The sequence below is a fragment of the Cnephaeus nilssonii genome (assembly GCF_951640355.1).
Source record: "Cnephaeus nilssonii genome assembly, chromosome: 6".
NCBI classification, from domain to species: domain Eukaryota; kingdom Metazoa; phylum Chordata; class Mammalia; order Chiroptera; family Vespertilionidae; genus Cnephaeus; species Cnephaeus nilssonii.
This window is the reverse complement of record NC_137077.1, coordinates 33,614,202-33,641,377: the sequence shown is the minus strand read 5'-3', so window position 1 is coordinate 33,641,377 and position 27,176 is coordinate 33,614,202. Positions and strand designations below refer to the sequence as shown.

Genomic DNA, 27,176 nt, shown 5'->3' with positions numbered 1-27,176 from the left:
AATCTCCCATACTTTTATTCTTTGAATTTTTTTTATCAGTAAGCCACTTCTAATGATAAAATCACTGTGAAAGTGATCCATAATAATAAAAGCATAATATGCAAATCGGCCAAACAGTAGAACAACCATCTGGACAACCTTTCAGACGAAGCTGGGCCTTCGAAGGCCAGCCGAGGCAGCTGGGGCTGCAAAGGCCTACTCTTGCATGAATTTCATGCATCGGGCCTCTAGTATATATATAATGGCAGCAAGTGTCCACATTTTTCAGAGTTAAGAATTTTGCTCAATTATAGTAGCTTCTCTTACTATTTTACCTTTGCTCTCCCTATCTTATTTGATATTTGACTTCTGTTTTCTTTACTTTTAAACAATATTTTATCTTACATTATTTCTTTAAGTTGGCAGAGGATAAATATGATGAACTGAATAAAAATATAGCCACAAGTAATTCATGTTTTTATTTATTCTCTGTTAATAACTACTCTGCTCAAGTCCATCATAGTTTTCTTCAGACATTAACTTTGTTTTTTCAAAAGTGTTTGTTTGACTTTTGTACATATTTGTTTTAAACAACAAGAAATTCTGTGGATACACAGTCTCTGTTTACTTGTAGTCTGCAAGAATGCCTCTAATCACTAGGTGTTGAAAACTCCATCCTTTTACAAGAAAAATATTATGTAATTTTAGCCATATTAGACATAATCACAGAGTTCATAACAAAAACCATCTTCCTTTTCTCTCGGATTTTCCTTTCTTTTTATTAAAATTCTAGAAAGGAAGAAAGGAAGAAAAAGGAAGGAAGCAAGCAAATAAAGAAGAAAAGAGAGAAACAAAGTCACATAGAAAAGAGATACTTGAAGGAGTTTCAGAGGTCAACACCCCAAAATATTTACTTGTCCAAGTCCTTTCACTGACTGAGTCCTCCAGAGTGGTGGCCAATCCTGGAACAAAGAGAGACTATTGTGGTTAAACAAGTGGCTAAAACTGAAGGTTCTCATCTGGCTCTCAGAGGGAGACCTGGTACTCTGTGCAAATATGGATAGACTAGGCCACTTGTAAATCACTGTTTATTGGTTTCTTAAACCAAATGGTGCCTTTTCTTAATGGATATTAAGTCCTGGGGCCTTAGTGAAAAAGCCATCGGCTGTCTCTTCCCTATTGTGTCCCTGTTCTTAGCCATGACAAAATATCTTAAAAGTTGGCTTTGAAAGATTCATGTCTTGCATGACTTGTGTGTAAATGATGCTGTTTCATTTACATTAATGATGATACCATTTCAGGTATCTATATATATAAAAGGCTAATATGCAAAGTATCCCCCTGAATGTTTGACTGGGAGACCAGGAGTTCAATCGCCCACTATGATGTGCGCTGACCACCAAGGGGCAGTGTGGAACGAAAGAAGACCCCTGCCTGCAGCCAGCAGCCGGGGAAGGAAGGGTCTAAATCGGCAGTTGGACATCCCCTGAGGGGTCCCGGATTGCGAGAGGGCGCAGGCCGGGCTGAGGGACCCTCCTCCTCACCCCACCCCAGCCCCAGCCCCCTCCCGTGCACAAATTTCATGCACTGGGACTCTAGTTGATTTTACAAAAGAGCTTCAAGGAAGTGTTTGCCTTATTTTCCAACCTAGCCCTTCCTCTTGCATTTCTCAGAAATAGTTCATCCTTCTGAATTTAAAACCTAAAGTAATATTCAATTATAAAAACATAAAATATTTTCAGAATCTAAACTCAGTTTCTACCCTAATCACATATCTTCCCTATTTGTGTGTGTCTATGCTCGTGTGTATACATAAGTGTGTATCATATGTGGGACTGGGAAGCAGATGAGATAAACTTCATGTTTCTCCACTGCTTATAAATACTTCAGTGGCTCCCAAACCACTTCCCATGGCCTACAAGCCCCTCTATGATCTGACCCCAACTTACCCCCTCATCCCTGTCTGGTAACAGCTTATCCCTCTGACATTGATCAAGTTTCCTTGGTTTCCTTTCTGTTGCTTTGATTGCCCAACCTCCTTCCTGAGCATGGGCTCTTGCTGTTCCTTCTGCATGGAATGATTTCTTCCCAGATCAATGGCATGTCCTGAAAGAGGCCTTTTCTTATCATCCCAGGGTGGCCCTGCCCCTTCATTTTCTCCCATAAGATTTTGTTCCTCATAATATTGACACTATCTAAAATGTTCTATTTATTTTTTTATACTTTCATTGTCTGTTTTTCCCACATGAATGTAAACTACATTGATCTCTATACATCCAGTTCCTAGAATGATGACTGACACAAAGTAGGCACTTGATCATGTATTGGAGTATTGAATCTTTTACATTTCCTTTCCCTCATTTTTTATCCTGTGACCAGGAGGTACAGGCATTCTGAAGAAGCTCAGAGAATTCAAAGATCTATGGATCCAATTCTAATAAAATGTACCTCAGGGCAGAAGATCAGAGAAGGGACTGGAGTGCTGGGATCTAGAATACCTGGGAGATTTGGAGATGAGAGCTAATACCTATTTCTATACCCATCACATTCCCATCCACACATCCTAATCTCAGCTGGCCTAGCATAGCCCAGATACATCTTCTTGGTCACCTCTTCCCCAAATTACACTTGGAATATGGAGTACATAAATAACTTAATAATCCGAATGCTATTGGTCATTTCTAATGGATGTGTTCCAGGACAGCATGAATAAGCAAGCTGGAAAGATGGCACACACTCCTACAGCCAAGTCCCCAAGGCTCTGCTCTGGGGTCCCACACTGGAGGGGGCTGCTTTGTGGACTCACTTTGGGTTCGGGGTAAGGCCTGGCAGAGGAGACAGCTGCAGGGACAGCCTCCTTCTGGAGCTGGATTTCTTGCCTCAGAGGAGGAGAGCTGAAATGGAAACTTCTAGCTGAAATGGAATAGAATTGGAAGGCCGGGAGCAGGGAAAGAGGCGGGCCTGTCTTTCTACCCCAGGCTGAATTACTTTCATTATTGCTCATTTTGAGTTAAGTTAAAAGCAGACAGATTGTCTTTTTTCGTCTTTTTTCTCCTTTCAGTAGTTATCCAAAACTCCAGAAATTGCTATAATTTAAAGTTAATGAAAAGAAAGTTCAGCAGCTGCATCATATTTCATGCCATTCTTTTCTTCTCCTCGGTCCGGCCTCACCCGGCCCCTCCAGCCTTGATGGTGTTGCCAGGGCACCTCGGAGCCTGTGCTGAGGCCATGGCAGGCTTCCCATGGCTGATTTCACATTAGTCACTTGCTGGGCAGGAGATAAGCAGGAGTCTGGTCCTTTTATCAAGTTGAGCAGGTGAAGAATGGTTCTAACGATTCTGGAGGCATGACCAATGATGCTGCTTATTTCTGCTTTACCTACTGACTTCGAAGTCCAATGTTTTTAGCTTGAGGTTGAATATTCAACCCCTCCCTCTAATGCAGCAAGGAGGAACAAGACCTGATTGCTTTGGAAGGAGTTATGCCATCCACCCACCAGATTCTCCAGTTATTGCCTGTTTTGTGTGTTTACATTAGTGGTTGTACACAAAACACGGGTAAAAAATAAAAATCAGAAACAGTGGAAGGTTTTTCTGCAGCGTGATTCCATTAACAGCATCAGTGACTCCCAGATCAACGTTTTCCTTCCCAGCATAAAATGGACTTCAGAATGTATTATTGTCAGGCTATTTCATTGCCACTAGAAATTTTCTTTAGATCCCCTCCCCACTTTTTTTCTTGTGGACTGGTAATTGTGTGACATCTCCTGAGAGGTCCATTGCAACCCCATTAAAGGCAAAAGGATTGACACAACACTGGGAAGATTGATGATTTGGTAAGAAATGCCTTATTACTTGTATACTGAACCTTTCCATGCACCTAGAAGGGCCAACACTGAAATCCTGGTGCTCTTTATTTATTTTTAAATATATCTTTATGAATTTCAGAGAGAGGAAGATAGAGCTAGAAAAATCAATGATGAGAGAGAATCATTGGTTGACTGCCTCCTGCATACCCCATACTGGGGATCAAGCCCGCAACCTGGGCATGTGCCCTGACTGGGAATCGAACCATGACCTCCTGGTTCATAGATCGATGCTCAACCACTGAGCCCAGCCAGCTGGGCCTAGAACTCTTTAGAAATACTAACATGTAGCCCCCAGAGGACAGGTCTGGCTTTGAAAAGGACATCACCAAAAGCATAGGAAGGTGACTGGGAAGGAATATCCAATGCATATTGGCAATAGGAGCATTTGGAGTAGAGTCTAAAAGTAATCCTATATTTAAAGATTTGGAGTTGATGGGACTATCATCCCTTATTGCAAATCTAGTGCCACAATGAGAAAACCTGGTGCATATTAGTTACAGAGAGGGTTGTTACATTAACCAAAGACCAGACTTTAACCTAAAAGTCTGAAGTCTATCAGAAAGTCCTCTAAGAAAGCGTAGTCTGGAAGCTGTTCTCTATTTTGAATGTTAATTGTGAGCAAGTATGCCTTGATGGCTAAAGCTGGGTTTAAGGATAGAAAAAAGGTTCCTCATTGTCAAGTCAAGCCATAACTGAGTAGTTTTCCTGAGCACCAGGTCAAACATAATAAAACAATTCCTTCCTCTTTCATCTTGGGCCCACGTTTTCAAATTCAAAGATGGGTTGGGACACAAGGTTGATAATAGGTAATGTTAATGATAAACATAGATTGAGCCCTTCAAATGTTCCAGGCACTATTTCAAGCACATTACAGATATTAACCCATGTGATTTTCACAATGATCCTATGAGGTAGGTGCTCTTATTCCAATTTGATGGATGTAGGAACTTAGGTATAGAGTAGTTAGAGAATTTGTCCAAGTGTCTATAGCTAGTAAATGGTAGCAAAACCTAGACTTGGACTATTAGCAATCTGCCTGTTTCTAGAGTCAATTTTTAACCAAGGCCGAGAGGAAGCTCCCTTGGGAATTTCAGTTACTAATGCCATATAACCACCATCAAGAACACATTCTCAAAGAGGCGGCTTTGGTCTGCTCCTCGGTATTTCCCAGTCACACTTAGAGCTCCTTCTCTTCAACAGGGTCTTGGGTCCCCCTGAATCACCTTTTCTGTTTCTCTACTCACTCAGGGTCATTGCGATTGGGTGCAGATGAGTAAATTTTATTATAGTCTTTAAAAGGAGTAAAAGAAATATCCTGGAATATATTAGCAAAATGAATGTAAAGTTTTCTTCCCATCCCAGAAATAAACAAGAACTTGCTTAGCCTACCTGAGAATATTGAGCAGGGGTTTCCAACTTGTTGAAATCAAGAGGGTTGCATAAATACAGATCCCAATCAAACAGTAAAATATTTTAATTTATATGGCAAAGAATAAAGAAAAAAATGAAAGAAGAATTTATGCCAAATATTTATGTTTAAAAGGAAAAAGAGAGAGAGAGATTGAACCAAGTAACCTTGAGCATGTCACTTACTCTTGTTGGCCTCAGTTTGCGCTTCTGTAAAATGAGCAAGTTGGACAAGAAGGATCCCTTCCAGCTCTAACACCATGGTTTGAACACAAGAAGCACATGTTAAAGAGAAAGCTTCGGCAGTAAACTAAGAGAGATTGTAAAACATTATTCTCTTTTTATATGTTTCCTTATTATAGTAATACAAATGTAATAAATAACTTTGATTGTAAATAATATGACTCAGAATTTAAAACTTAAAAGCAGAAAAATATTTCTCCCATGTGCTTCATGTTGAGGGCCATGACTGAGCTTGGCAAAATGCACAGATGTAGAGTGTGTATGGGAATATATTCAGGAGGTACAGGATAAAGGATGTTTCTAAAAAACATTTTAAAGTACGATAATTTCATTTTTTTAAAAGCCCACCTGAAACCTAATTTCTCTTACAAAAGAGCACATGAACCTTCAGTAAATCCTAAGTTTCTACAGAACATAGTATGAAAACCCTGATACATTTTAAATACCTCACATTTTATTCACTCTGACAGTCCACCCCTTTTTCATGCAGAACTGCTTTTGAGTTATAAAAGGAAAGAGTACAATACTCTGCACATAGATAGCCAAGGGCATTTGTGCTAATGTCTCCCTGGTCCTTCTCCCTGGTTGTGGTTCTTCCTCTGAATGAAAGAAAAGCAGAGAAAGAGAGTAAACATGGGGCGTGCGGGAGGTGGTTTGAGGTGGAGTTTGGTGCTCCATGTCTATTTTTTGATGTCATAGTTCTACTTTCAGAGCAATGGATGTGGCTTGGAATGTCTGCTGATGGTCAGATCAGATCCTATTACATGTATCCTAAAGGTAAGGAAGGCACCCTTCCCCCAATAGGATAGTTTACTAATGTCTGTATTTAATTTTCATTTTTAATTCACAGGCCTGTAGTGAATCTAAATCTCATTTATCTTAGAGCTTCAGAGTATGCAATTTGTCCATTTATAGCCCTCTGCATTTAGGATTGGACAGAGGAAGCTTGCATTTGAAGCCCACTTCTGGCACCAGCCCAAGGGGTTTTTGGGGCAGTCAACATGTCCTGTTAAGAACAGTTAAGAACCTCTCTTGGGTTCTAGTGTTGACCTCTAGTGCTGATCTATCTGCACATAGATCCATAAAGTTCAAAAATACCAGTTTGCTATGAGCCATCTTATTGAAACAGAAAATTTGGACTGGAAATGCGCGATGCTCCCCTGGGCAGGATGGTTCCCGGGCTATTTGTCTGTTGGAGTAAGAATGAAACCAGGGATGGAAGGTGGTATAGCAAAGGTGGGAATTTATCCTATATAATAAAAGCTTAATATGCTAAGTGTCCGGTCATCCAGTTGTCCATTCAACCAATCAATAGCATAGTAATATGCTAATGATATGCTAAGGCCATTCAACTGCTCACTATGACGTGCACTGTTGTCCATTCAACCAATCAATTAGCATAGTAATATGCTAATGATATGCTAAGGCCACTCAACTGCTCACTATGACGTGCACCACAGAGGGCAGACACTCCGACCGGTAGGTTAGCTTGCTGCTGGGGTCCGGTTGATCGGGACTGAGCGAGATGGGTCGGACACGCCCTGGAGCACTCCCACAGTCCCTTCCTGGCTGGCCAACCTCCCGTGTCCCTCCCCGGCCTTGATCCTGCACCGGTGGGGTCCCTTGGCCTGGCCTGCACCCTCTTGCAATCCAGGCTGTGGGACTCCCACCCCCAAGTGCACAAATATTGTGCACTGGGCCTCTAGTTGAGAAATAAGCACAGATTCCCACGTGAGGAGGGGGAAAGGATCCCACAGCACAGACTCCCACGTGGGGGGGGGAGAAGGAAGAGTCCCACTGAGTCCCTTTTCCTACAGTTTATAAAGGCTGCAGTTATTTTCTGCCTCGATATCCCCTCTGACTGGTCACTATCCCCCTTTGATTTGGTCACTTTAGCAACTCCTGAGCTAAAGCCTCATGTGAAGTACGTGAGGTTCCCTCCTTCTTTTCCCTTATTGTTCTCCTATTTCCTCTGGGCTTTCTTCCTCCCTCTTTGAATGAGGGGCTTCCTTCCCTTTATTCTGTAACCATGTACATTTTGCTACTCTCAGTTCCCTTGTCTTATGGAAATGCACCCTTTGCAGCTCTGTAGCCCTGTGCTTTTTCCATGGACCCCTTAATTTTTAAAATTTCCTACACCTGCCTATTTCACCCCTAAAAACTCCTATTTTACCCCTAAAACTCCCCCTTTTATTCTTGTCACACAGCGGTCCCTGTCAGGAATTTGCCAAGGTTCTGCCCCTGCATGGAGCTGAGTCACTGGTACTAGGCAGGGGCTCAGGGCTAATGCCTGGGTCGGAAGAGGATACTCACCCAGCTAGCACTGAAGAAAGAAGTCATGTGTATCTGTGCAAACACTGAATTCATAAATCCACCAAGTCTCCAAAGGAGGGATGGAAGTTTTTCTTGTCTCAGTGTATTCAGCCCATTGCTTGAAGCTCTTTGTGACTTTTTTACCCCCTTAAAGGCACATGAGATATTTATTATAACCTGGAGTCACCTGTACCTATGGGAGTGGGAGAACATCCCACAGGATGGCTCTGGGCTCTAAAAGTCTTATTCTGGCCCTGGCATATCATCCCCCCAGGTCAGTGTGCCCAGAGCTCTCAGATACCAGGACTTTGAAACCCTAATCCAGTTTGCCCACTGCATAGAGATCATGGCTAGAAAAGAAACACAAGGAAATCATGTGTATTGCTCTTCCCATGTTTGCTAGGGAAAAGGGATTACAGAAGATAAAATCCATTAATTTGTGTGTTTTTGCAGAGTGCTTAGCTATAGAAATTTTAGGTGCTAGCACTGTTCTCTTCGTTTCCTGATGTACCCCTAAATTTTAATTTGTTGAAAGTTTATACTCATCATCACTATCATCATTAAGCACTTACAGATAATCATTCATTCATTTACTTTTCACAAAAACCCTATTATTATTTTTCAGATGAAGAAACTGAGGCAGGGAGACACAGAGAGGGTGGGTGGCTTACATGAGACCACACACTGGGATTTAAACCCAGGCAGTCTAATTCCAGAACCATACTCTTAATGAGCATAATAGATGGCCTCTCAAAAACTTATAGACACTTAATTCAAAGGGTCCTTAATATAACATTCTGGGATTTCCCAAGTCTACCTAAAGAGGGCCATATTTTTGTATATTATTTTTATGTATGTGCTCAAAATATGTAGTCTGTACTTAAAGAATTTTTTGCTAGAAATTTTATTTTTATTGCTACCTTGAAGTGATAGTTTATTGATATTTCAATTCTAGTCCTTTATACTACCCCTTAATTTTCCTGTGTTGTTTTTTTTTTTTAATCCCGTCTTCAAAATTCCCTATGCCAAAAGTATGTTTAAACATGGAATACACCAGTGGACACATAAGAAGAAATAACGACATAATTAGAAGTTTGTTGGTTTGGTAAATTTCCATGATTTCCAGTTGGAAGAAATTTTTCTTGTAGCTTTTGGGTAGAATTTGAATGAAGCTATTCTTTTAAAAAGAGTGTGTTACTATCTATAATAATAAAAGCTTACGTGACCATCGCAACCAAATAGACGACCGAACAGGCTGCATGGGGTGACCAGGCCGGCATGGGGGTTGGTGAAGGGCAACCAAACGACTGAGCAGACTGCATGGGGCGACCAGGCCAGCAGGGGGCTTAGTGAGGGGCAACCAAACAACTGAGCAGCAGGCTGCATGTTGCAACCAGGCTGGCGGGGGGGGTGGGGGGGGCAGTTGGGAGTGACCAGGCCAGCAGGAGGGGAAGTTAGGGGCGATCAGGCAGGCAGGCAGGTGAGCAGTTAGGAGCCAGTGGTCCCGGATTATGAGAGGGATGTCCGACTATTGGACATCCTCCTAGGAGTTCCGGATTGGAGAGGGTGCAGGCTGGGCTGAGGGGGGACCCCCCTCCAATGCATGAATTTCATGCACCGGGCCTCTAGTATTATTAATAATCTTCAGATAAGATTATTATGCAGGGATAGAGTTTCTACAAGTTCCCTAGACGATTCCTTCCATATATTATACATTCGTACTTGGGGATTTTTTTTCTACTGTGTATTTTAAATCCTTCTTACACAGCAAGTTAGCATTATAAAGGAAAATGGATTTATAATGACACTTCCATGAGCTACCCTGAGCTCTGCCTTTTGAGTTGTTCTTGCTGTACAAGTAGTCACCACCCATTTTTGGATGCAGCTTGTATTCAAATAAAATGGAAACTATCCCATTTTCTCATTTGAGGTGGACTTGAATTCCACCTTGTGTCATGGAAATTAAGAAACCAAAAGAAGTAGTTTTTTTTATATATATATATTTCAAAATTGGTGGGGTTTTCCAATTACATGGCCTAAAAGTTTGCCCTATCGCCTAGGCAAGTAGCTTGGGCTTCAGAGACCCTTGTAGAAATCACTCTTTTAAAACTAGAATGGAAGCCCCCTTCTAATCTCAGCACTTTCTAATTCAGTGAGCTAAATATAATGAGACCTGAGCCACATTTGCACACAAAACTCAGCACAGCAAGATTCCTTACATGCTCAGTGTTGGCTGCTGCTGTCCAAAGATCCATGCATTGAACTTGGTGGATTGGTACATGAAACAGATGTGTTAGGGAAGTGGCAGGGGCAGCTGTAGGAGGGGGAGAGAGTCCCTCACCTCTTTCCTCTTTGCAGCCCAGGTATGCTTCACACAAGGCTGCTGGAAATGCTGCACTTCACCAAGTTCAGGGAGGGGCCCTTTCTGAAAGCGTGGCTGAGGGCACACACGCCACAGAGCAGCGAAAGAAATGTGTTCCTCTACCTGAAACTAATCACGTAGCTGATCCCAGATGAGAAAACGTCTGCTGCAGAAAGAAAGAAGTAAGTGCCTTGGGGGATCCTTGAAAGACTATGAGGTCTCTGGGGAAGAGAGAACAGGCTAGAGCAGGCTGTCCTGTCTCTCTCTCTCCAGCTTCTCTCTCCAGGGCTGCTCTGGCAGCAGAACCAGATGGAAATGTCACCTAATGCAGAGTGTTTTATTCCTCCTGGTCTACACCCTGCCTTATACACTGAAAGCTCCTTGGCAACACCACAAAGAGGTTCTTTTCATTTTTAATTGAATCCTAAGAGGTATATATTTTTTTCTAGAGGTGCCAGCTCAAAGTAATTGCTAGAACTCCCAATAGGGCTAATCAGAGATTCATTGAAAATAAAGATGGAGAAGAAGACCTTACCCAAAGGGTTTCTTTCATTCTGCTCAGAAGGCTCTTACAGTCCAGGGCAACGGTCACAGTCCTTCGCATTGTGGGCTATTAATAGGAGCCTCAAAATAAATCCCTGCCCAGTGAGATAAGAGAAACTGATTGCATTGCCTGGGTATCTCTCCTCTGGTGACCAGACACCTTCCATTTTCATCAGCTGTTTATCAAAACCAGATTAATAAAAGAATAATCAGATCAGAATTGTTTATGCCTGTCTTACTCTTGAATTACAAATGACTTTCATGTGCTGCTTGGGCAAAGGACTGTGACCTATAGATGAACTAGGCTTCGTATTTCCTGCACCTTGTCCTGAACTCAGAATTTCGCAAAGACCACAGTCGTTGAGCTGTTGCTGATTATTGATCTAAGCAAGATAGGCGAGGCTCGCTTCATTGGGGCTGTGGGTAAGTGGTAATAGAGTCTATCTTTCTGATAAGTCATAAGTCACTAATGGGTTATTTTGCGCTCTCCCAAGTGGAAGACAATGGAGCATTTAGTAGGTTGTGCAGTTACGTAAGACATCTCTTTCCAAACAAAGAGGAGGCAGGACATCCAGCCAAAGGATTGAGTACAGGAGGCTGTGTGGTCTGGTGGTTCCAGGGAGAGACGTGGGGCCAGGGCTTCCTGGGTTCAGCTACCAGCCGAGACTCTGACTCAGGAGGAGCAGAGCCAAGTCTCTTGGCTTGAGGCGGATAGACTGTAAAACCCAGGAGACAGAAAACCGCAGGTCTGTGCTCAAGGACTCTGGGGGAAAAGCACATTTTGAAAATTAAAAAAAAAAAAAAAAAAGATCACACTGTTAAGTTACAATTTGGGACTTTTTCAACAAGAAATGAGCATTTTTTCTGCTTATTGCCTGACATGTCCTCCTCTGGGCAGCAGTGGGAAGCCAAGCCAGTCTCTGAGGGTGTTCTGTGTGGGATGAATAGAGAAGCCGGGGTATGAGCAAAGTTAGTCAACCTTGGTGAGTTGTCACAAGTAATGCTCAGGGAGCCCGACACTGGGGGCAAAGAGATTCTACATGAATTTCTCCCTTTTCTTACTTTCTACCTTCAACAATAAAATGCCCTCTTCTGAAATAGCAGGAGGAAAAAACCCTTCCCTCAGACTTCTGAATGCTTCTCTTCAACCAGTTTGAGTAGAGATTTGCTCAGCTACAGACCCACAAAGGGTCCCAAGTGTCAGTGGGAGCAGGGGCTGCTGGGAAATGCTCTCAAGGTTCCACCAGCTCTGAAACTGGTTCTTCTGATCAGACAGAGTAGGTGGCCACCTACATGGTTGGGTTGGGAGGACTACTGGCAGGTGTCTCCTCCCCGGCATCATGCCTCATTTCTCTGGGCCTGAAAAGTCTTCTGATCTTTAGGAATATGCTATTAAAATGAAAACAATATTTATAGAGCTCTCTGAATTTAGAGCCTTAACCTTCAGCACTTGAGTTAACAAAACCACAGTCGAGTCTCCTATAAATGGGATAGGGGATAAAAGAGGGGCAGATTTTGCTGTGGAATGAGGTTGGGGCAGGGAGGGGGACTAGCAGTCTCTGCTCTGGAAGAGTCAAGAGAGCCCCGGAGAGAAGTATTTAAATCCCAGAAGCGGACGTGGCCTTCTTGATCATTTTACCCAGAGCTGTACAGGGAACTTTAAAATCTAGGTGTCAGTGAGTGTAAGGGCTGATTGCTCTTACTCTAACTCAAGCTATGTCAGATGGCATCCAGGGTTTCACTGGTGGTCACCTTATACAGGCCCCAAATATACTCATGAAGCCACTCCTCCCTACATTTGCCTAGGTGCCCATCCCCAGCTATTGGTTAAATAGCCAAGCTCAATGTCCCATGTCTTAGGCTTCTCTATGTTAAAATAAAGTCAACTCTCTCTTCTTTTTCAATTGCATAACCAGCCTTTAGTCACCTTTATTGCAACCTAGAAAAAAAACATGTATAAAAAATTAAAAGTCTGCTTTTGCCCATAAAGGTTCCTAAGGGAACATTGTCTGTTCTGTAAGAGCCCATGGATTTAATCCTGAATGGAGAGAAAGAAAACTTGCATTGAGATTAGTGCCAACCTTAATCACCTACTTTTCAGACTCTGGTTCCTCTATTTCTGACAACTCACTGTGGCCAGCACACCACTTTCAGGCATTCCCTTTGTAACCAACGGTCTAACAAACACATGCCTGAGAAGATGTAGGGAGACTAATTAGGTAGACTTCATGAGAGTACAGTCATCTTCTCTGGTCCCAAGTGCCACTGCTCCCTGTGGTCCGTGAGAGTCATCCTCTTACTCTTTACAATCACACCTGGTCAGGCAATGACTACCCAGGGAGAGTTTCTGGAGAGAGGGGTCTGAGGAGGAATGCAAATAGAGTAAATGGAACTCCCCACACAGAGGCCAAAGTCTCTAAGTTTAGGGACTCCAAAGTGCCCGCTGACATCTCACTGTTCAGCCCCCTCATCAGGTATGATCCAAGCCTCCTCCACAGTTCCTGGCCGCCGTAGGTGGGCCTGGACCCCATCTCAGAAACCTCTGCCTCTTTCCCCAGCAGGCTCCACATGGAAGAGGAAGGACAAGAAAGGTCCCCCAGGTGAATCTCCAGGCCTCCTCTCCTCACCTCACCCCCAGGCAGAGAATCTTGTTAAACAGAAGACTTCATGCCTCAGTTGAAATCTTTGTACTTATACTATTACCCTTGTATCTGCTCTTCCCCAAGAATAACAGAGGAGTATATGTCCCACACCTTCTGGTTAAAGGGTCTTCCCAAATAACAACAAAAAGACTTCCTCTAAGAACGCATGCTTTGGAATAAACATATATAAATATTTGTTGGAAGGAAATGACAGAATGAATGGTCTCCAAGTTGGCATGCCTATCATTAGTTTTATTTTCATTTGCTTACAATCTAAATTTTTTTAAAATACTATAACCAATATTAGTCCTGCACTTCATAAAGAATAACTTATAAAAGATAGAAATGTGTCAAATGAAAAAAAATAATTTACAATAATTTATTATAAACTATAAAGATGGACTCTATTAAGAGAAAAAGTAGATTCCTGGCTGTAAAACTTCAATAATTAAATTTGCTACAAATGTAAAGATTCATGTATTTTCATATCCAGCCTGGAGAATGAAGCTCCAGGTGGTATTTCCCAACTATGCTCAAAAATAAATGTTTTTATGATTCTTGAATGGGAATCAGTGACCCACAGGGTCAAGCATACCAAAGGTATTTGATGGTTGGTTTTTAAATAAATAAGGGCTTATATATATACAGTGAACTGATAATGTATCAAAGCTCAATAAAGTATTGTGGGGGGTTTTTTACAGGAAATCAACATTTTCGTTTTTTTCTTTTTACTTCTTTTTTTTCTCTTTTTTAAAATCTTTATTGTTGAAAGTATTACATATGTCCTCTTTTTCCCCCCATTGACTTCCTCTAGCCCACCCCCAACCCCCACCCCAGGCAGTCACTACCCTATTGTCTGTGTCCATGGGTTATGCATATATGCATACAAGTTCTTTGGTCAATCTCTTCTCACCCACCCACTCTCCCCTGCCTTCACTCTGAGATTCCACAGTCTGTTCCATGCTTCTATGTCTCTGGACCTATTTTGTTCATCAGTTTATTTTGTTCATTAGATTCCACCTATGAGTGAGATCATGTGATATTTATCTTTCTCTGATTGGCTTATTTCAAAAGTTTTGTTTTTTTAAGTTGGGGTTACACATGCTTCTGTTACATTAAATGAGAAGTAATCCTATCTAATAAAGATGGAATATGCTAATTGACCCTCACGCCGTCGCAAATATGGCATCGCCCACAGCCAATAATGAAGGAATATGCTAATTGACTGCCCGACCTCAAAGATGGTGGTGCCCACAGCCACAAGATGGCGGCACCCAGTCCCCTCAACCCCACCAGGGTGGCAGGTGGGCCCTGCCTTGCCGAGCGCCTGCCTCTAGAGTTCCCCAGTCCCCTCAGCCCCCCAGCCACCCAGGGCAGGCCCAAGGCACAGGCAAGCCTCGGATGGCAGCTGCCCAGCTGCCCAGGGCTGCCCGAGGCTCAGGTAACCATGGCCGGCCAAGGCTTGCGCTGCCAGCAGTGGCAGCAGCAGAGGTGTGATGGGGGCATCGCCTTCCCCTGATCACCAGGTCGCCTCCCGCCCCTGAGGGCTCCTGGACTGTGAGAGGGGCAGGCTGGTCTGAGGAACCCCCTCCAGTGCATGAATTTTCATGCACCAGGCCTCTACTATGAAAATAAGGAGAAATGTCTCAGCTTCTACTTCTGCCTGGGAGAACCGAGAGAAGACAGCTGCATTCAAGAAATATCCAGGTGTATAAAGCAACAAACCCAGCCATCACACCATTCCGTGAGCTGGCATCAATAAGACCTGGTGTTATCTGACAGTAAAAGCAGAATTTCTGTTTGAGGCCCATTTGCTAATGTTTCTGGTTTATAAAAAGGAAATCACAGAGGGAAGAGCAAAACAGAGCTACTTTGCTAGTTGGATGTGGGGACAAGAGCCTGCATCAATAAGTATCACAAGGTACGTAAAACTCAGCTAAGGAAGGAAGAAACCAAATGCGTATTAAGCTCCCTCTAGGAGCCAGGCACTTTGCTAAGTGCTATTTCATTGAACTTTCCCATGATTCTGTGAGGCAGTGATGTTTTTCTCCACTTTACAAAAGAGGAAGTGAAAGACTAAATGGTTTATCCAAAATTACAGAGTCAGAAAGTGACAGATGTCCAAGCCTAAGACCTACAGCCCTGACAATAAGGATAGGAAATCCAGCTCAGAGTGTGTGTCCTAAGTCGTTCTCTCTTTCCTTTTGCATTCTACAAGTTTTTCTAACTAAATTAAACAAAAAGAACCCGTGCATTTTATAGCATAATCAACTACCTAAATAGCCTCAGAGTTGGTAACAAGGACTCCTTGTGTTCAGATTTGAAATGGGCTAGGCCAGCTGATTTTCTATGTAACTAAATGTATACTGTGATCGAACATGTGACACTCAGCATGGATCCCTTTCTTTAGACCAAGCTTTACTTGACATTAATGGATATAAATGAAGATCAGCATTCTAAGTACCTTTGGCAAGACATTTTCCAGCTCAGGCTCCCTTTGCCTGGGGAGCATTTACCACCTTAACTGCTATGATAGGTGTAGTGTACCAAAGTAAAGATAGTCCCTGGAACAATGGGGTCAAAATGAATATTAGTTCTGGTCTATCCCAAAGCCAGATTTTTAGAGTAAACACGAATCTGAGAGATTGTACATATACCAGTTTATGTGCAATGTTCCCGCACTTTAAAGCACATCCAAACACGGTGTCTTCAGAGATTATGAAAATTTTATTAACAAAGAAAATCCGCATGATACACATCCCATTTAAAAACAACCACCTCAGACACAGGGGTAACAACTGTGTTTTCTTTTCACTATTTCGTCAATGCCAGAAGAATGAAACCACAGCACCAAAGCACAGACCGATATTTTTGAAGGGGATAATCATTTGAGATAATAATTTACTAGAAAATCAGAAGAAACAAATCAAGATATTCATTTTATAGGCTGGCCCACTGAGTCTTTATCCAAATAATGTTTCCACTGTGGGTAAATATACTTGGCCATCAGCTCTTTTTAAAATTATCCTGAATATACAGTGTACATCTAAAAAATAATAGAGTTATTTGAGGATAATAAGAACTGAGAGCCAACGTGACTTATAGAAATGTATGGCTACATAGCAATAGCCCAGAGATAATCCCTACAAAAGGTCAAGGTATACTTCCCAATAGGGTATGATCCATTTAAGTTCCTTTCTGATTTTTCTTTTTTTCTTTTTTTATTATGTGTGTGTGTGTGTGTGTGTGTGTGTGTGTGTGTGTGTGTGTGTGTGTGTTTAATTGATTTCAGAGAGAAAGGGAGAGGGAGAGAGATAGAAATATCAATGATGAGAGAGAATCATTGATCAGCTGCCTCCTGCATGGCCCCTACTGGGGATCAAACACACAACCCTGGCATGTGCCCTTGACCAGAATCAAATCCGGGACCCTTCAGTAAAAAAATTAAAAAAATTAATAGGTCAATGGTCTATCCCCTGAACCAAACCAGCTAGGGCATGATTTTCTTTAAATACTGCTCACTGTTGTCCCTCAGAATTTCCTTTGTATACCCTCTACCCAACCCTTTACTAAAGACCTATAAACATATTCAAGATATACTGCATGCAAAAAGGGAAGTATCCTATATAATAAAACCTTAATATGCAAATCGACCAAACGGCTGAACAACTGGTCACTATGACACACACTGACCACCAGGGGGCAGATGCTCAATGCAGGAGTTGCTCCCTGGTCGTCAGTGTGCTCCCACAGGGAGCACCGTTCAGCCAGAAGCCGGGCTCACAGCTGGTGAGTGCAATGGAGGTGGCGGGAGCCTCTCCCGCCTCTGCGGCTGCGCTAAGGACCCCTCGGGGTCCTGGACTGCAATAGGGTGCAGGCCGGGTGGAGGGGTACTCTCCCCCCTCCCCCAGTGCACCAGGCCTCTAGTAAGAATAATAAAAGATTCTGATGTCCTGGACATGAACAGAGAACACACACATAATGGGTCCTGGCCATCAGAACAAACACATTGACATGCGCAGCTGGGACCCCCCTCAAGAAAGAATATAGACTTTTAATCCAAAGAAGGAGAAAAGTTAGGCCTGTGACTTGACTACAGTTTCTAGGGCCTAGTGTAACTATATTTTTAGGCCTGGCTCCAAGGAGCTGCCTACACAAATTTGGATGGAGCGGGGGAGGCACAGATGGTGGTCATGTGAAGGCACAGACTGATCGAGTGGGCTCGGTTACAAAGTCGGTACATTTAGGCTGCTGTATTCCTCCTATTTCAAGTACTGCCAAGTCCAGGCTGTTTCCCCTCTTTCCAAAGTCTTGATTCATTTAATTCTCCTGAAGGAGGTGGAAGAGGAGGAGGATTGCACAAATCTGAGTGTTTTATGGTTTAGAGGAGACAGTCACCATCTTGGCTTCCTGTCAGATTTTAAATGTAACATTTTGCTAAGTGTAAAGCTGTGTGTCTGTTCCTTTTCTGTTGCCGTTATCAGAACTTCAATATTTGCAAAACAGAAACTCAAAATACTTCAAATCAAGCCCAAAGCAGTTTGTTATTCACGTAACACAGTTCTTACACGTATCGATACACAGTGGGTTCACAGAACAGGAATCTTTTCTTTGCTTCTTTCTTTTCTTTTCCTTTTGTTCCTTTTTTTACTTACAACTTTCATTTCTTTGGTCATTTAAGAATGATTTGATTACACAATAGCAAAATCCCCATTATATATATATTCTGATTATTACCAAGCTTATCACCATGTCAGTTCTTACTGGTTGCATTATTTAGAAAAAGCAAGCCCATCAGCTAAAGTATTCTGCTATTTGAAATACCCTGTGAATCTCTTGTAAAGCATAGAGCACCTTAGTGATGTGCAGAATTCTAATTTTTTAATATAAAAATCTGTAGTGTTTGCTATAAAATATTGTTAAAGGTATTCAGTGTGTGCTTCCAGTGGTGCTGAATTCTTAGGAATTAGCATTAAAGCACTAGTTTCTCACTCTTTAAAGAACAGCCTACAACATTTCAGATTCTCAGTCTTTTTCTTCTTTATAAGGAACACTGTCAAAATCAAAATGGATTCAATTATTGAGATTTTTAAAATCGGGACACAAAGTATTTTTCAGGTCATCATCAGGATGCTTGGTTCTGTCCATGTAATTCTTGCATGCGATCAAACATCTGCTCCAGAGTCTTATCCTTTAATCCCTCCAATGTGCCTTCTAGGCCTGAGCTAGTGTTATAAGAAGGCCATTTTCAAAAAGCAAGTGAATACATTAAAAGGTTTTAACATCTGTTAATCAGGTGTTTTATCTGGAGGACATAAAATATAGTTATAATCCTCCAACTAATTGACTTAACATTTTTCTTTTTATTTGCCTTTTTTTTTTCAAATATATTTTTATTGATTTCAGAGAGGAAGGGAGGGGGAAAGAGAGATAGAAGCATCAATGATGAGAGAGAATCATTGATCGACTGCCTCCTGTGCGCTTCTTATTGGGATCTAGCCGGTAACCAGGCATGTACCCTGACTGGGAATCTGAACCGTGACCTCCTGGTTCATAGGTCGATGCTCAACCACTGAGCCACACCTGCCAGGCTTATCTGGTTATTTACATTGTGTAGAAATCAACACTATTATCACCATTAGTATAATTATTCATCTATCTTCTAAGGCAAACAAGAAAATGTTTTTCTTTTAGGGTAGAATTTCATAATTAGTAAAGTTTATAAGCAATGTGGAGAGGCAACTTAAACTCAATTATTATCTTGAATTTCAACAGAGCATAATAAGAGAAAAAGTTCTTGGTAACATTCATGCTGCGTGAATTTGCATTCTGAGATCCTTCCTTAAAACACTGACATTGTTCCAAATTTAATAATAGCAATAATAGGGAACTTGTGCTTTTTTATGTCAGTTACTTAAAAACAAAACAGAAACTACCCTCCAAGTCAATGTGCAAATGCTCAATCAAATAAGGACTTCAAAACGTTTTAGTCTCTAGGTTTCACTGTGCATACAAATCAATAATAGGATTGCATATCAAATACAGTTTCGTGAATGAAACACATGGGCATTACCCAATCTTACTCAAAAGTACTTAGCTGCCAAGAGAGACACTTCACAACCTATCACAAATGTGCTATTTGTATAACCATTCCTATTACAAATGCTCTTGTTTTTGTTTAAATGAGTATATTTAACCTGCGCTATTAATAAAATTGTTTTCTCCCTTATAAAGCAAGAAACCATCTTGAAGCCTCTCCTCTGTGAGAGTCACGTCTCCTAACACCGACTGTGCTGCCTAAGTTCAGCTAGGGCTTGTTAAATAGACTTCTGAGCATAATTATAATGAACAATTAGCTAGAAATTGGTTTTAATGATTTGTTTTAGATGATAGAATAGAAGCATAATGTGATTATTGTAGGCCTTCTACATCATTAAGAATACAACTACTACCAACTTTCAATTATGGAGACGCAGACAATCACCTGAAGCATTTAGCAAGTGATCTACTTACAGAGCCAAACCCAGGCAGCTGGGGAGAGAAGGCTGCCGCCCCAGCCCAGGTGTTCATAATTATTGAGCCTTTTGCAAAAGTCTCTTCCTTTTCTACTCTGCTCCTTTAACCTGTTTCATGCCTCGAAGACATCTCTACCATGGAAAATAGAGTCCACCTGGCCGATCAACTCTTTCCCCAGCCCCTGTCTTTCTCCCAGGCACAGTGAGAACATCCTGGTGGGAGGTAGGAGGGCCTGGAAAAGACTCGACAAAATTGAGCATGTGGGCCTGAAATGGCAATTCGCACCACCAAACTAGACTAACAGGAAAGAAGATTATACAAGTAATGGATAAAATGAATATAAGGAATAAACTCCAGACTGTGAAGATAAATCTATGCTATCCTTTCCCTATTCAGTGTCCTTTTACTGTCCCAAAGTCAATTTGGATCTCATTATTTATTTTCATAAGAATTTGTAAAAAATACTATAGAAAACTTGAAGAAATGCTCTTTCATTTTCTGAAAAATATAAAAATATTCATTTAGAACCGTGAATACTAGTTATTGTCAGAGTTTTTACTCTCTCTTCTTTTTCTTTTGTTTGTTTGTTTCTTTCTTTGTTAACCTCAGCTAGTCAGTGTGCTGTTTTTCTCTCCCACCTTTGAGCAAGAGTGTTAGACCTTTTGCTGCTGGCCTTCAGAAGTTGTGAGGGAGTACATCCTGTCACCCACATAAAAGACCTGGTACCTGTGCTTCCACATCACAAAGCAGGCCAATAGGCACACAAGGCCACACACCAAGTTAAGAATCATCTGGGTGAGTAAGAACACTTTGAAAGTGAAAGTGATGCTGGTACAGTCAGTCACATCCTGGTACACAAAGGTCCTGCTGAGTGGCTCGGAGGTGGGCAGTTTGCAGTGGCAGGCGTCGAGTGCGGTCCCACAGGTAACCCGGTTGAGCAGTGAATAGTGGTGTGCAGCAAAAGCTGCGGCCAGCACACAGACCATCAAGCCCAGGGCGCTCAGCAAAAAGTACAGTAGCTGCAAGGAAGCAGAAGAAAACCTTTCTGGTTACAAAGTACATTGAATGACTCTTGAGAAAGCTAATGAATAATAACTGTTGTTGTTTTTTTCTTCTCTCCCAGGAAGTGCCCTGACAGAGGAGCTCCTCAGAAACTAGTACCCAAGACATGGAAGTGGCTCCACGTTTGTCAGTAAGCAATCCTTAAACGCTCATCATATTTTCATTTGTCATACAGATGTTGGGCGCTTTTCATGAACGGAGCTGAGGATATTAGCTTGACTGTGGCTGCTTGTGTATGGATGTAGCAAGCAGCTTCGATGAATCCCAAACAAAGAGGCATCTCTGAAAGGCATGCTGTGCTTGTTGTGACCTCAAGAACTGCTGATGTAACAATTGAAACAAGAAAGTAAAGAACAAATTTCTGCAATGTCAATTCTGTGTTGGCCAAAATTGGCAATAATTGATGAACTAGCAACACGGGTTAACAGAAAAGATTATGTTCAATGCAGTAGTTGCCAAACTGTGTCCAGGAATGGCAGGATCCCCAATAAGCAGCTGCTGGGAGGAAAAAAATATTATAGCTCCAGAAGGCAGGTGACTTGATGTCAGCTTCATCACCTACAAGTCTCGTCCCAGATCCAACTATGTAGTTCCTGAGCATGAAAATAAACTCTAAACCTTCCCTCTGCCACCAAGGTTGAACGTTGTCGACCTGCATGTTAGCCTTGGAATGGAAACGTCAGGTTAAAGCTCTAACTCTGCTGCTGAAGAAACCTGGAATGTCTGAACAATTCAAACATTTAGCTTACACCTAAAGTATTTTGGTCAAAACTGTGAGTGTGCATTGACATGGCCACAATAGAAACCCTTTCACAGAACAAGAAATGTTCTCGTGATTGATCTCATTAACTGGACACAATTCTCTAAATGGTCCTGTCTACCAAGGTTCTAGATAAGGAAAAGAGTCCCTCACCTTTGGGACTAGTATATTCAACAGAGTGCAAGATTTATATTACTACTAGAGGCCCGGTGCACGGATTCATGCACCAGTGGGGTCCCTCAGCCTGGCCTGTGAGGATTGGACCAAAACCAGCTCTCTGACATCCCCCGAGGGATCCCGGATTGCAAGAGGGTGGTTCTCAGGTGACGCACCCTGGAATCAGGGCTCCCTCCTCTCTGGTTCCAGGTGTGTCACCAGAGAACCGCACCTGCCAAGTCACCACAGCTCGGCAGCTCCTGCATTGAGCGTCTGCCCCCTGGTAGTCACTGTGCATCATAGGTACTGGCCGGTTGGATGGTTGAATGGTCGGACAGTCACTTAGGCTTTTATATATATATAGATAGTCAAAAGTTGCTCCTTATAAGAAGCAGTTCTGGTGAATGTGAACTCCCTAAAGTAAAGTTAGTTCCAATCATGTCTAGGTTCAGATTAAAGTAGCTCTGAAAAGATTATGCCCTCCCCCCACCTCCAACTATATGTAACAAATAAAAACATATATATGATTATAAAATATGTGTACAAAAGTCCTCCAAATGAGTGATTTTCCACACATTGACAATTTCAAGTGTTTCTAAGTCTTAAAGATAAAATATTTAGCCCTGGCCAGTGTGGCTCAGTTGGTTGAACATCATCCCATGTACCAAAAGGTTGCTGGTTTGATTCCCCAGTCAGGGCACATGCCCGGGTTGTGGGATCTGCCCCCAGTATGAGGCATGCAGGAGGCAGCTGATAGATGTTTCTCTCTCACATCGATGTTTCTTTTACTCTCCCCCCTCTCCCTTTCTCTCTCTCTAAAATCAATAAAAACATATTTTAAAAAAAGATAGAATATTTAAAATGTTGTTTTTACTTTGAGTAAAAGTGTGTGTGTGTGTGTGTGTGTGTGTGTGTGTGTGTGTGTGTACGTGCATGTATGCACATGTAGTTGCCGTTGCACTAAGCATGTGTCTGGTTTGCCTGGCAGCTTGACTGTACATCTGGTTTGCCTTGATTGTATACCTGCGGGAACAGGACGACAGTGGAACTGGTTAATACCATTTTGTCTTAAAATAGACAGCCAAGGATTGCATGGATTCTTTGGATCTTCTCATCAAAGCTCTCTTAACCATATACACTATTTCTAATTTTCAAGTCATTTGAAGGATTATCAAAAAACAATCCACGTTTCTTCACCTGTGAAACAGTTTATTGAAACATCTTACATCTCAGGCATATAACAAGAATAATTTATACTCAGCACATTTATTCTCCCTTGGAGAAAGGGAGCCAGATAAATACAAAATGGCACCTTCACAAAATTTAAGAAGGAAATAGTTAATTTGTATTATTAAATGCCATTGCCTTGGTCCTATCCCCAAGATTTTCAGTGGCCATATTTCCTTCCATCACTGGCATACTTAGGCTAAAAAGTGTAGGTTTATTTTGAGGGATCATTGGGGCAGGATATTTGAAATATTCTGGGTTGTTCTAGAATATTCAGGCTTGATGACTGACTTCAAATTCTTGGTGCCAAGAGCCAAATTAAACTGTGCTGGCCATGTTGTGTGTGTGCGCGCCCATTGCAGCTGCCTTTCCAATGAAGCCAACACAGAACTTGGAATTATTTGCTCTGGGAACATAGGTACATCTATGACTTTACCAGGAAGGCTCAAATAAAAGAGATAATCTGCCACCTGAGGGTCATATACTTAGTAGAATGGTCCAAAATTGAGTTTTCTCTACATATTTTATTGCCATTAATGGATGGAATTGGAGGAGGGAAGGTTGTCTCATAATAACCTTTCTACCTCCAACACACACACACACACACACACACACACACACACACATCCTTAGACAGCAGATTTCTACAGCATTTATTGGGGCAATATCTAGAATTAACGATGATAATCCCTCATTCTCAATCTGTAAATAATTGAAATAGTTGCAAAAATATTGTCTTCATAAATGTCACAAAAATTCATTTGTTAAAATGAGAATTGTGTCTAATTCTTAAAGATGACCTTTGGCCCAGAGATCAAAAGATTTGCCCAAGACATTTAATACGTGTCCAGCAGTACTTGGTGATGGTTAGAAGCATGGACCAGGGCACCAGACTGCCTGAGTTCAAACCCCGGTTCTCCCCTCACTGGCTATGGACCTTGGGCTCATTAAACAATCCCAGGTGTACCTCGGTTTCTTCCTTTGTAAACTTGGAATGATGATCATAATAACTTCACAGGATTATTATAAGAATCAAAAGAGTTGGTATCTGTAAAGGGCTGAGAACAGTGTCTGGCGCATAGTAGCACTATTTAAGTATTTGTGAAAGAAATAAAGAAATTAGTAGAGATGTAAACAGCTGTCAGATCTCAGGACTCGTAGGCCATCAACTCTACTGGCTTTGTCTTATTCTCTGTCATGTGGGAGGAACAGTGCAAACTGAGCTTATAGGAAGGATGTAAAACATTTAAACACGGAGATTGCTCCGTTTTCATTGAGCATCTTAAATGTGCTCGCAGCCGGGGAGAGCACAAACCCTGGTCAGCGGTGCATAGCTCACACATTGGGATTCTGCTTCTCCCTCTCCGTGAAAGCATCGGGCCGAGTAAACAAACAGGAGTGAGCCACAGCATCAAGTTTCTTATCCATCTTAAAACACAAATGTATACTTGATCCCCCAAAGCCTGTGGGCTACATCTGCAGCGCTGTAGCATTTTTTCCTTCGTGGCTTGAGCTCATCTGACAGCAACAGGCTTCTGGGTTAGAATCTGTAATTTAAAAATCAAGGGGCTTGTTTTACCTCCCCGGCACGAATAAACTATCAATGAAAGTGTTTACGATGACCTTGGGCATGCGAGCAAATATCTTTTGATAAAAGCCCGGCTGGGGACGCATTAGTCTGCGGGTGTGCGCCTGGCGCTGGGCAGCGGGCGGGACGGAGGCGCGGTGGCCCCGGGCGCTTATGTAACCGAGCCCCCTGCGCCGCTGCCGCTCCTCGCGCTGCTGCCTCTAATTGGTACCGGGCTGCAGCTTCAACGTTTGGGAGCTACGGGAGGAGGGAGTTTCGGCTTCGATTTAATTACCTTCCCGGGTGGCAGGCACGGGAAGGCCCCTCTGCAGCATGCTGCGTACGAGATGGCAGCTGCAGCCCAGGGGCCTCCGGGATGAGGGCAGGAAGCAATTGCGCCTTAAACGCCCTTGTGGGAAGGTGGCCCCGCCGAGCTCCTGCAGGCACATGAATCAGACACGTTTCCCAAAATCCTCACGGTGAGCCCCTAGAAAGCCGGGCCACCAGGAACCGCAGGAGGCCCAGTCCACGAGGGAATGGCCTGCCAAGCCCAGGGGCCCGTGGGAGAAAGAAAGAACATGATGGTGGCATCCAGGGTGTGCCAAAGGGTCTCTGGAGAAGACTGTGCCAGCTTGAGATGAAAAGACAAGCTCCGTGGCTATTGTATCTTAAGAAAAAGTGTGTGTGTGTGTGTGTGTGTGTGTGTGTGTGTGTGTGTGCAGGCTACATCAAGGTACCAGGGTCTTCAGTAGGAGGAAATAAATTCTCAAAGCTAAGGCCTGGGCTTCAATGCGGGGGCATTAAAATGTGGTTATGCCAGTGAGGAACACCACAGGAAAGATGTATTTCATTCCTTCCCTCCATCCCCCACCAAACGGTGTGAGAAGCTCACGGGAAGTCTGCTGGAACCTGTTGTGGCTTTGGAAAGCCTTGCGATTGACTGAAGTTCGTTTTCTAAGGGAAGATAATACAGCGGGCATCTTAGAGAGCTGGCAGGAAGAAGCATGACTAAAGGTCACCGGCAGGAGAAAAGGGCCTCAGTATTTGTCAGTGTCTGTCACAGGTGGGGAAAAAGACAGCTAATGAGATGCTCCTAGTGGGGAATTCTCACCCTGGCTGACATTGGCAGTGACATTTTTTTTCTTTTTTTTTTTTGCCCTTGCTCCTTATTTTACCTGCAGATGTTGGGGAGGCTTTGGAGGACTCTGTGAAGCTGATGCTTTTGCCTCTGCTGTTTCTAGGATCGTCTGGGGAGGAGTGAGGGCCTTTCACACACTATGATGAATCCAGGTTAGAGCATTTTTTACTTGGTGGATGAAGTCCCTGTAATTTAACAGGCCATTTCTTACGAGGCTGTCTGGCTTTTTGCTTTTTTTTTTTTAATCATCACCAAGCCTCGCCTTACAACAAAATAAACATGGACTGATGCCTGCTTTATCTGGCCTTCTTTTAAGGAACACCCTCAGAAAAAGTAAAATTTCTAACTGTAGGCATATCCACCAAGATTTTTTTTTAAATAGCATCCATTAAATTTTTTAATTAGAAAAGTGATGTCTAACTGGAGGACATTTCAAAATTAGAGAAAAAACTACAAAATGCAGCTATCATCCCACCACTCACAGACAATTTTTTTAAGCACATAAGAGCTCATTTCTTTCTGTAGGATCATGCTGTACATTTTGTGTGGCCTGTTTTTGCAGTTAATATAATGTGAACTTTTTTTTATTCAAATAACTACTCTTTTTTCAACGTTATATATGTACATATATATCAACACACTGCTTTTTTATGCCAGCAGCTCTAATTATACTAGAATATACTATCATCTAATTTTCTGCATCTTTGTAATTTCCACATAATATAGTTAACTTACTCTTATGCCTTATGCTTTCTTGTTATAGTGAACAAAGGAGTATCCAGTTTTTATGTATTTTCTTGTAGAAGAAAAGTAAACGCGATGTGAGTGGACAAAAAAAATTACAGAAAACTTTTTTGTTCTCTGCTATAGCAGTTGAAAGAAAATGTAGGAATTGGATTTCTACTCACTCTGGTTGCTGAGTTGGGTGTTTATCTCCCTCAACTCTGAAAGGGTGTGTCTATGTTTGCCTTTAGAGTTGATTCTATGTGCAGTGGAAATGCTGTGCATTTGAACCGGCTCCAACCGAGCACACTGTCTCTAACAGAGGAAAACTACATGCACATGTTAAGACACACACATACTTGCTAACCCATGCACATCCCCACTCCCTGTCCCCTTTGCCCCCAGACTCTTGGCATAGATCATTTGGATGCACCCAATATTCTTTTTCTGCTTTAGTGACCCTGCCTACAAGAGGAAATACACTTAGACTGCTTCGTTATTAGAACATTTGAAATAAACCCCAAGATATGGAAGTGGGCACTGATATAGGCATCTTTTCCCTGGCAAAGTGTTTTTGCTGAACTGATGAATTTTCAGTATTCCTTTTAAGGGCACTGAAAGGCAGACTTCATATGCCAACCCAGTTCATGGAAATTAAGACTTAAAAAAA

General features: G+C 42.2%; 1 protein-coding gene across 2 annotated transcripts in view; it reads right to left on the bottom strand.

Moving 5' to 3' along the window:
* Window positions 1-17,882: 17,882 nt before the first annotated feature.
* The window catches only part of SSPN (sarcospan), a 35,947-nt gene continuing 26,653 nt past the window's right edge, over window positions 17,883-27,176 (bottom strand). For both annotated transcript variants that reach the window (XM_079775218.1, XM_079775219.1), the window contains exon 3: window positions 17,883-20,892. In XM_079775218.1, the coding sequence (XP_079631344.1) occupies window positions 20,527-20,892 (366 nt within the window). In that variant the 3' untranslated portion in view covers window positions 17,883-20,526. The remainder of the gene's footprint in view (window positions 20,893-27,176) is intronic.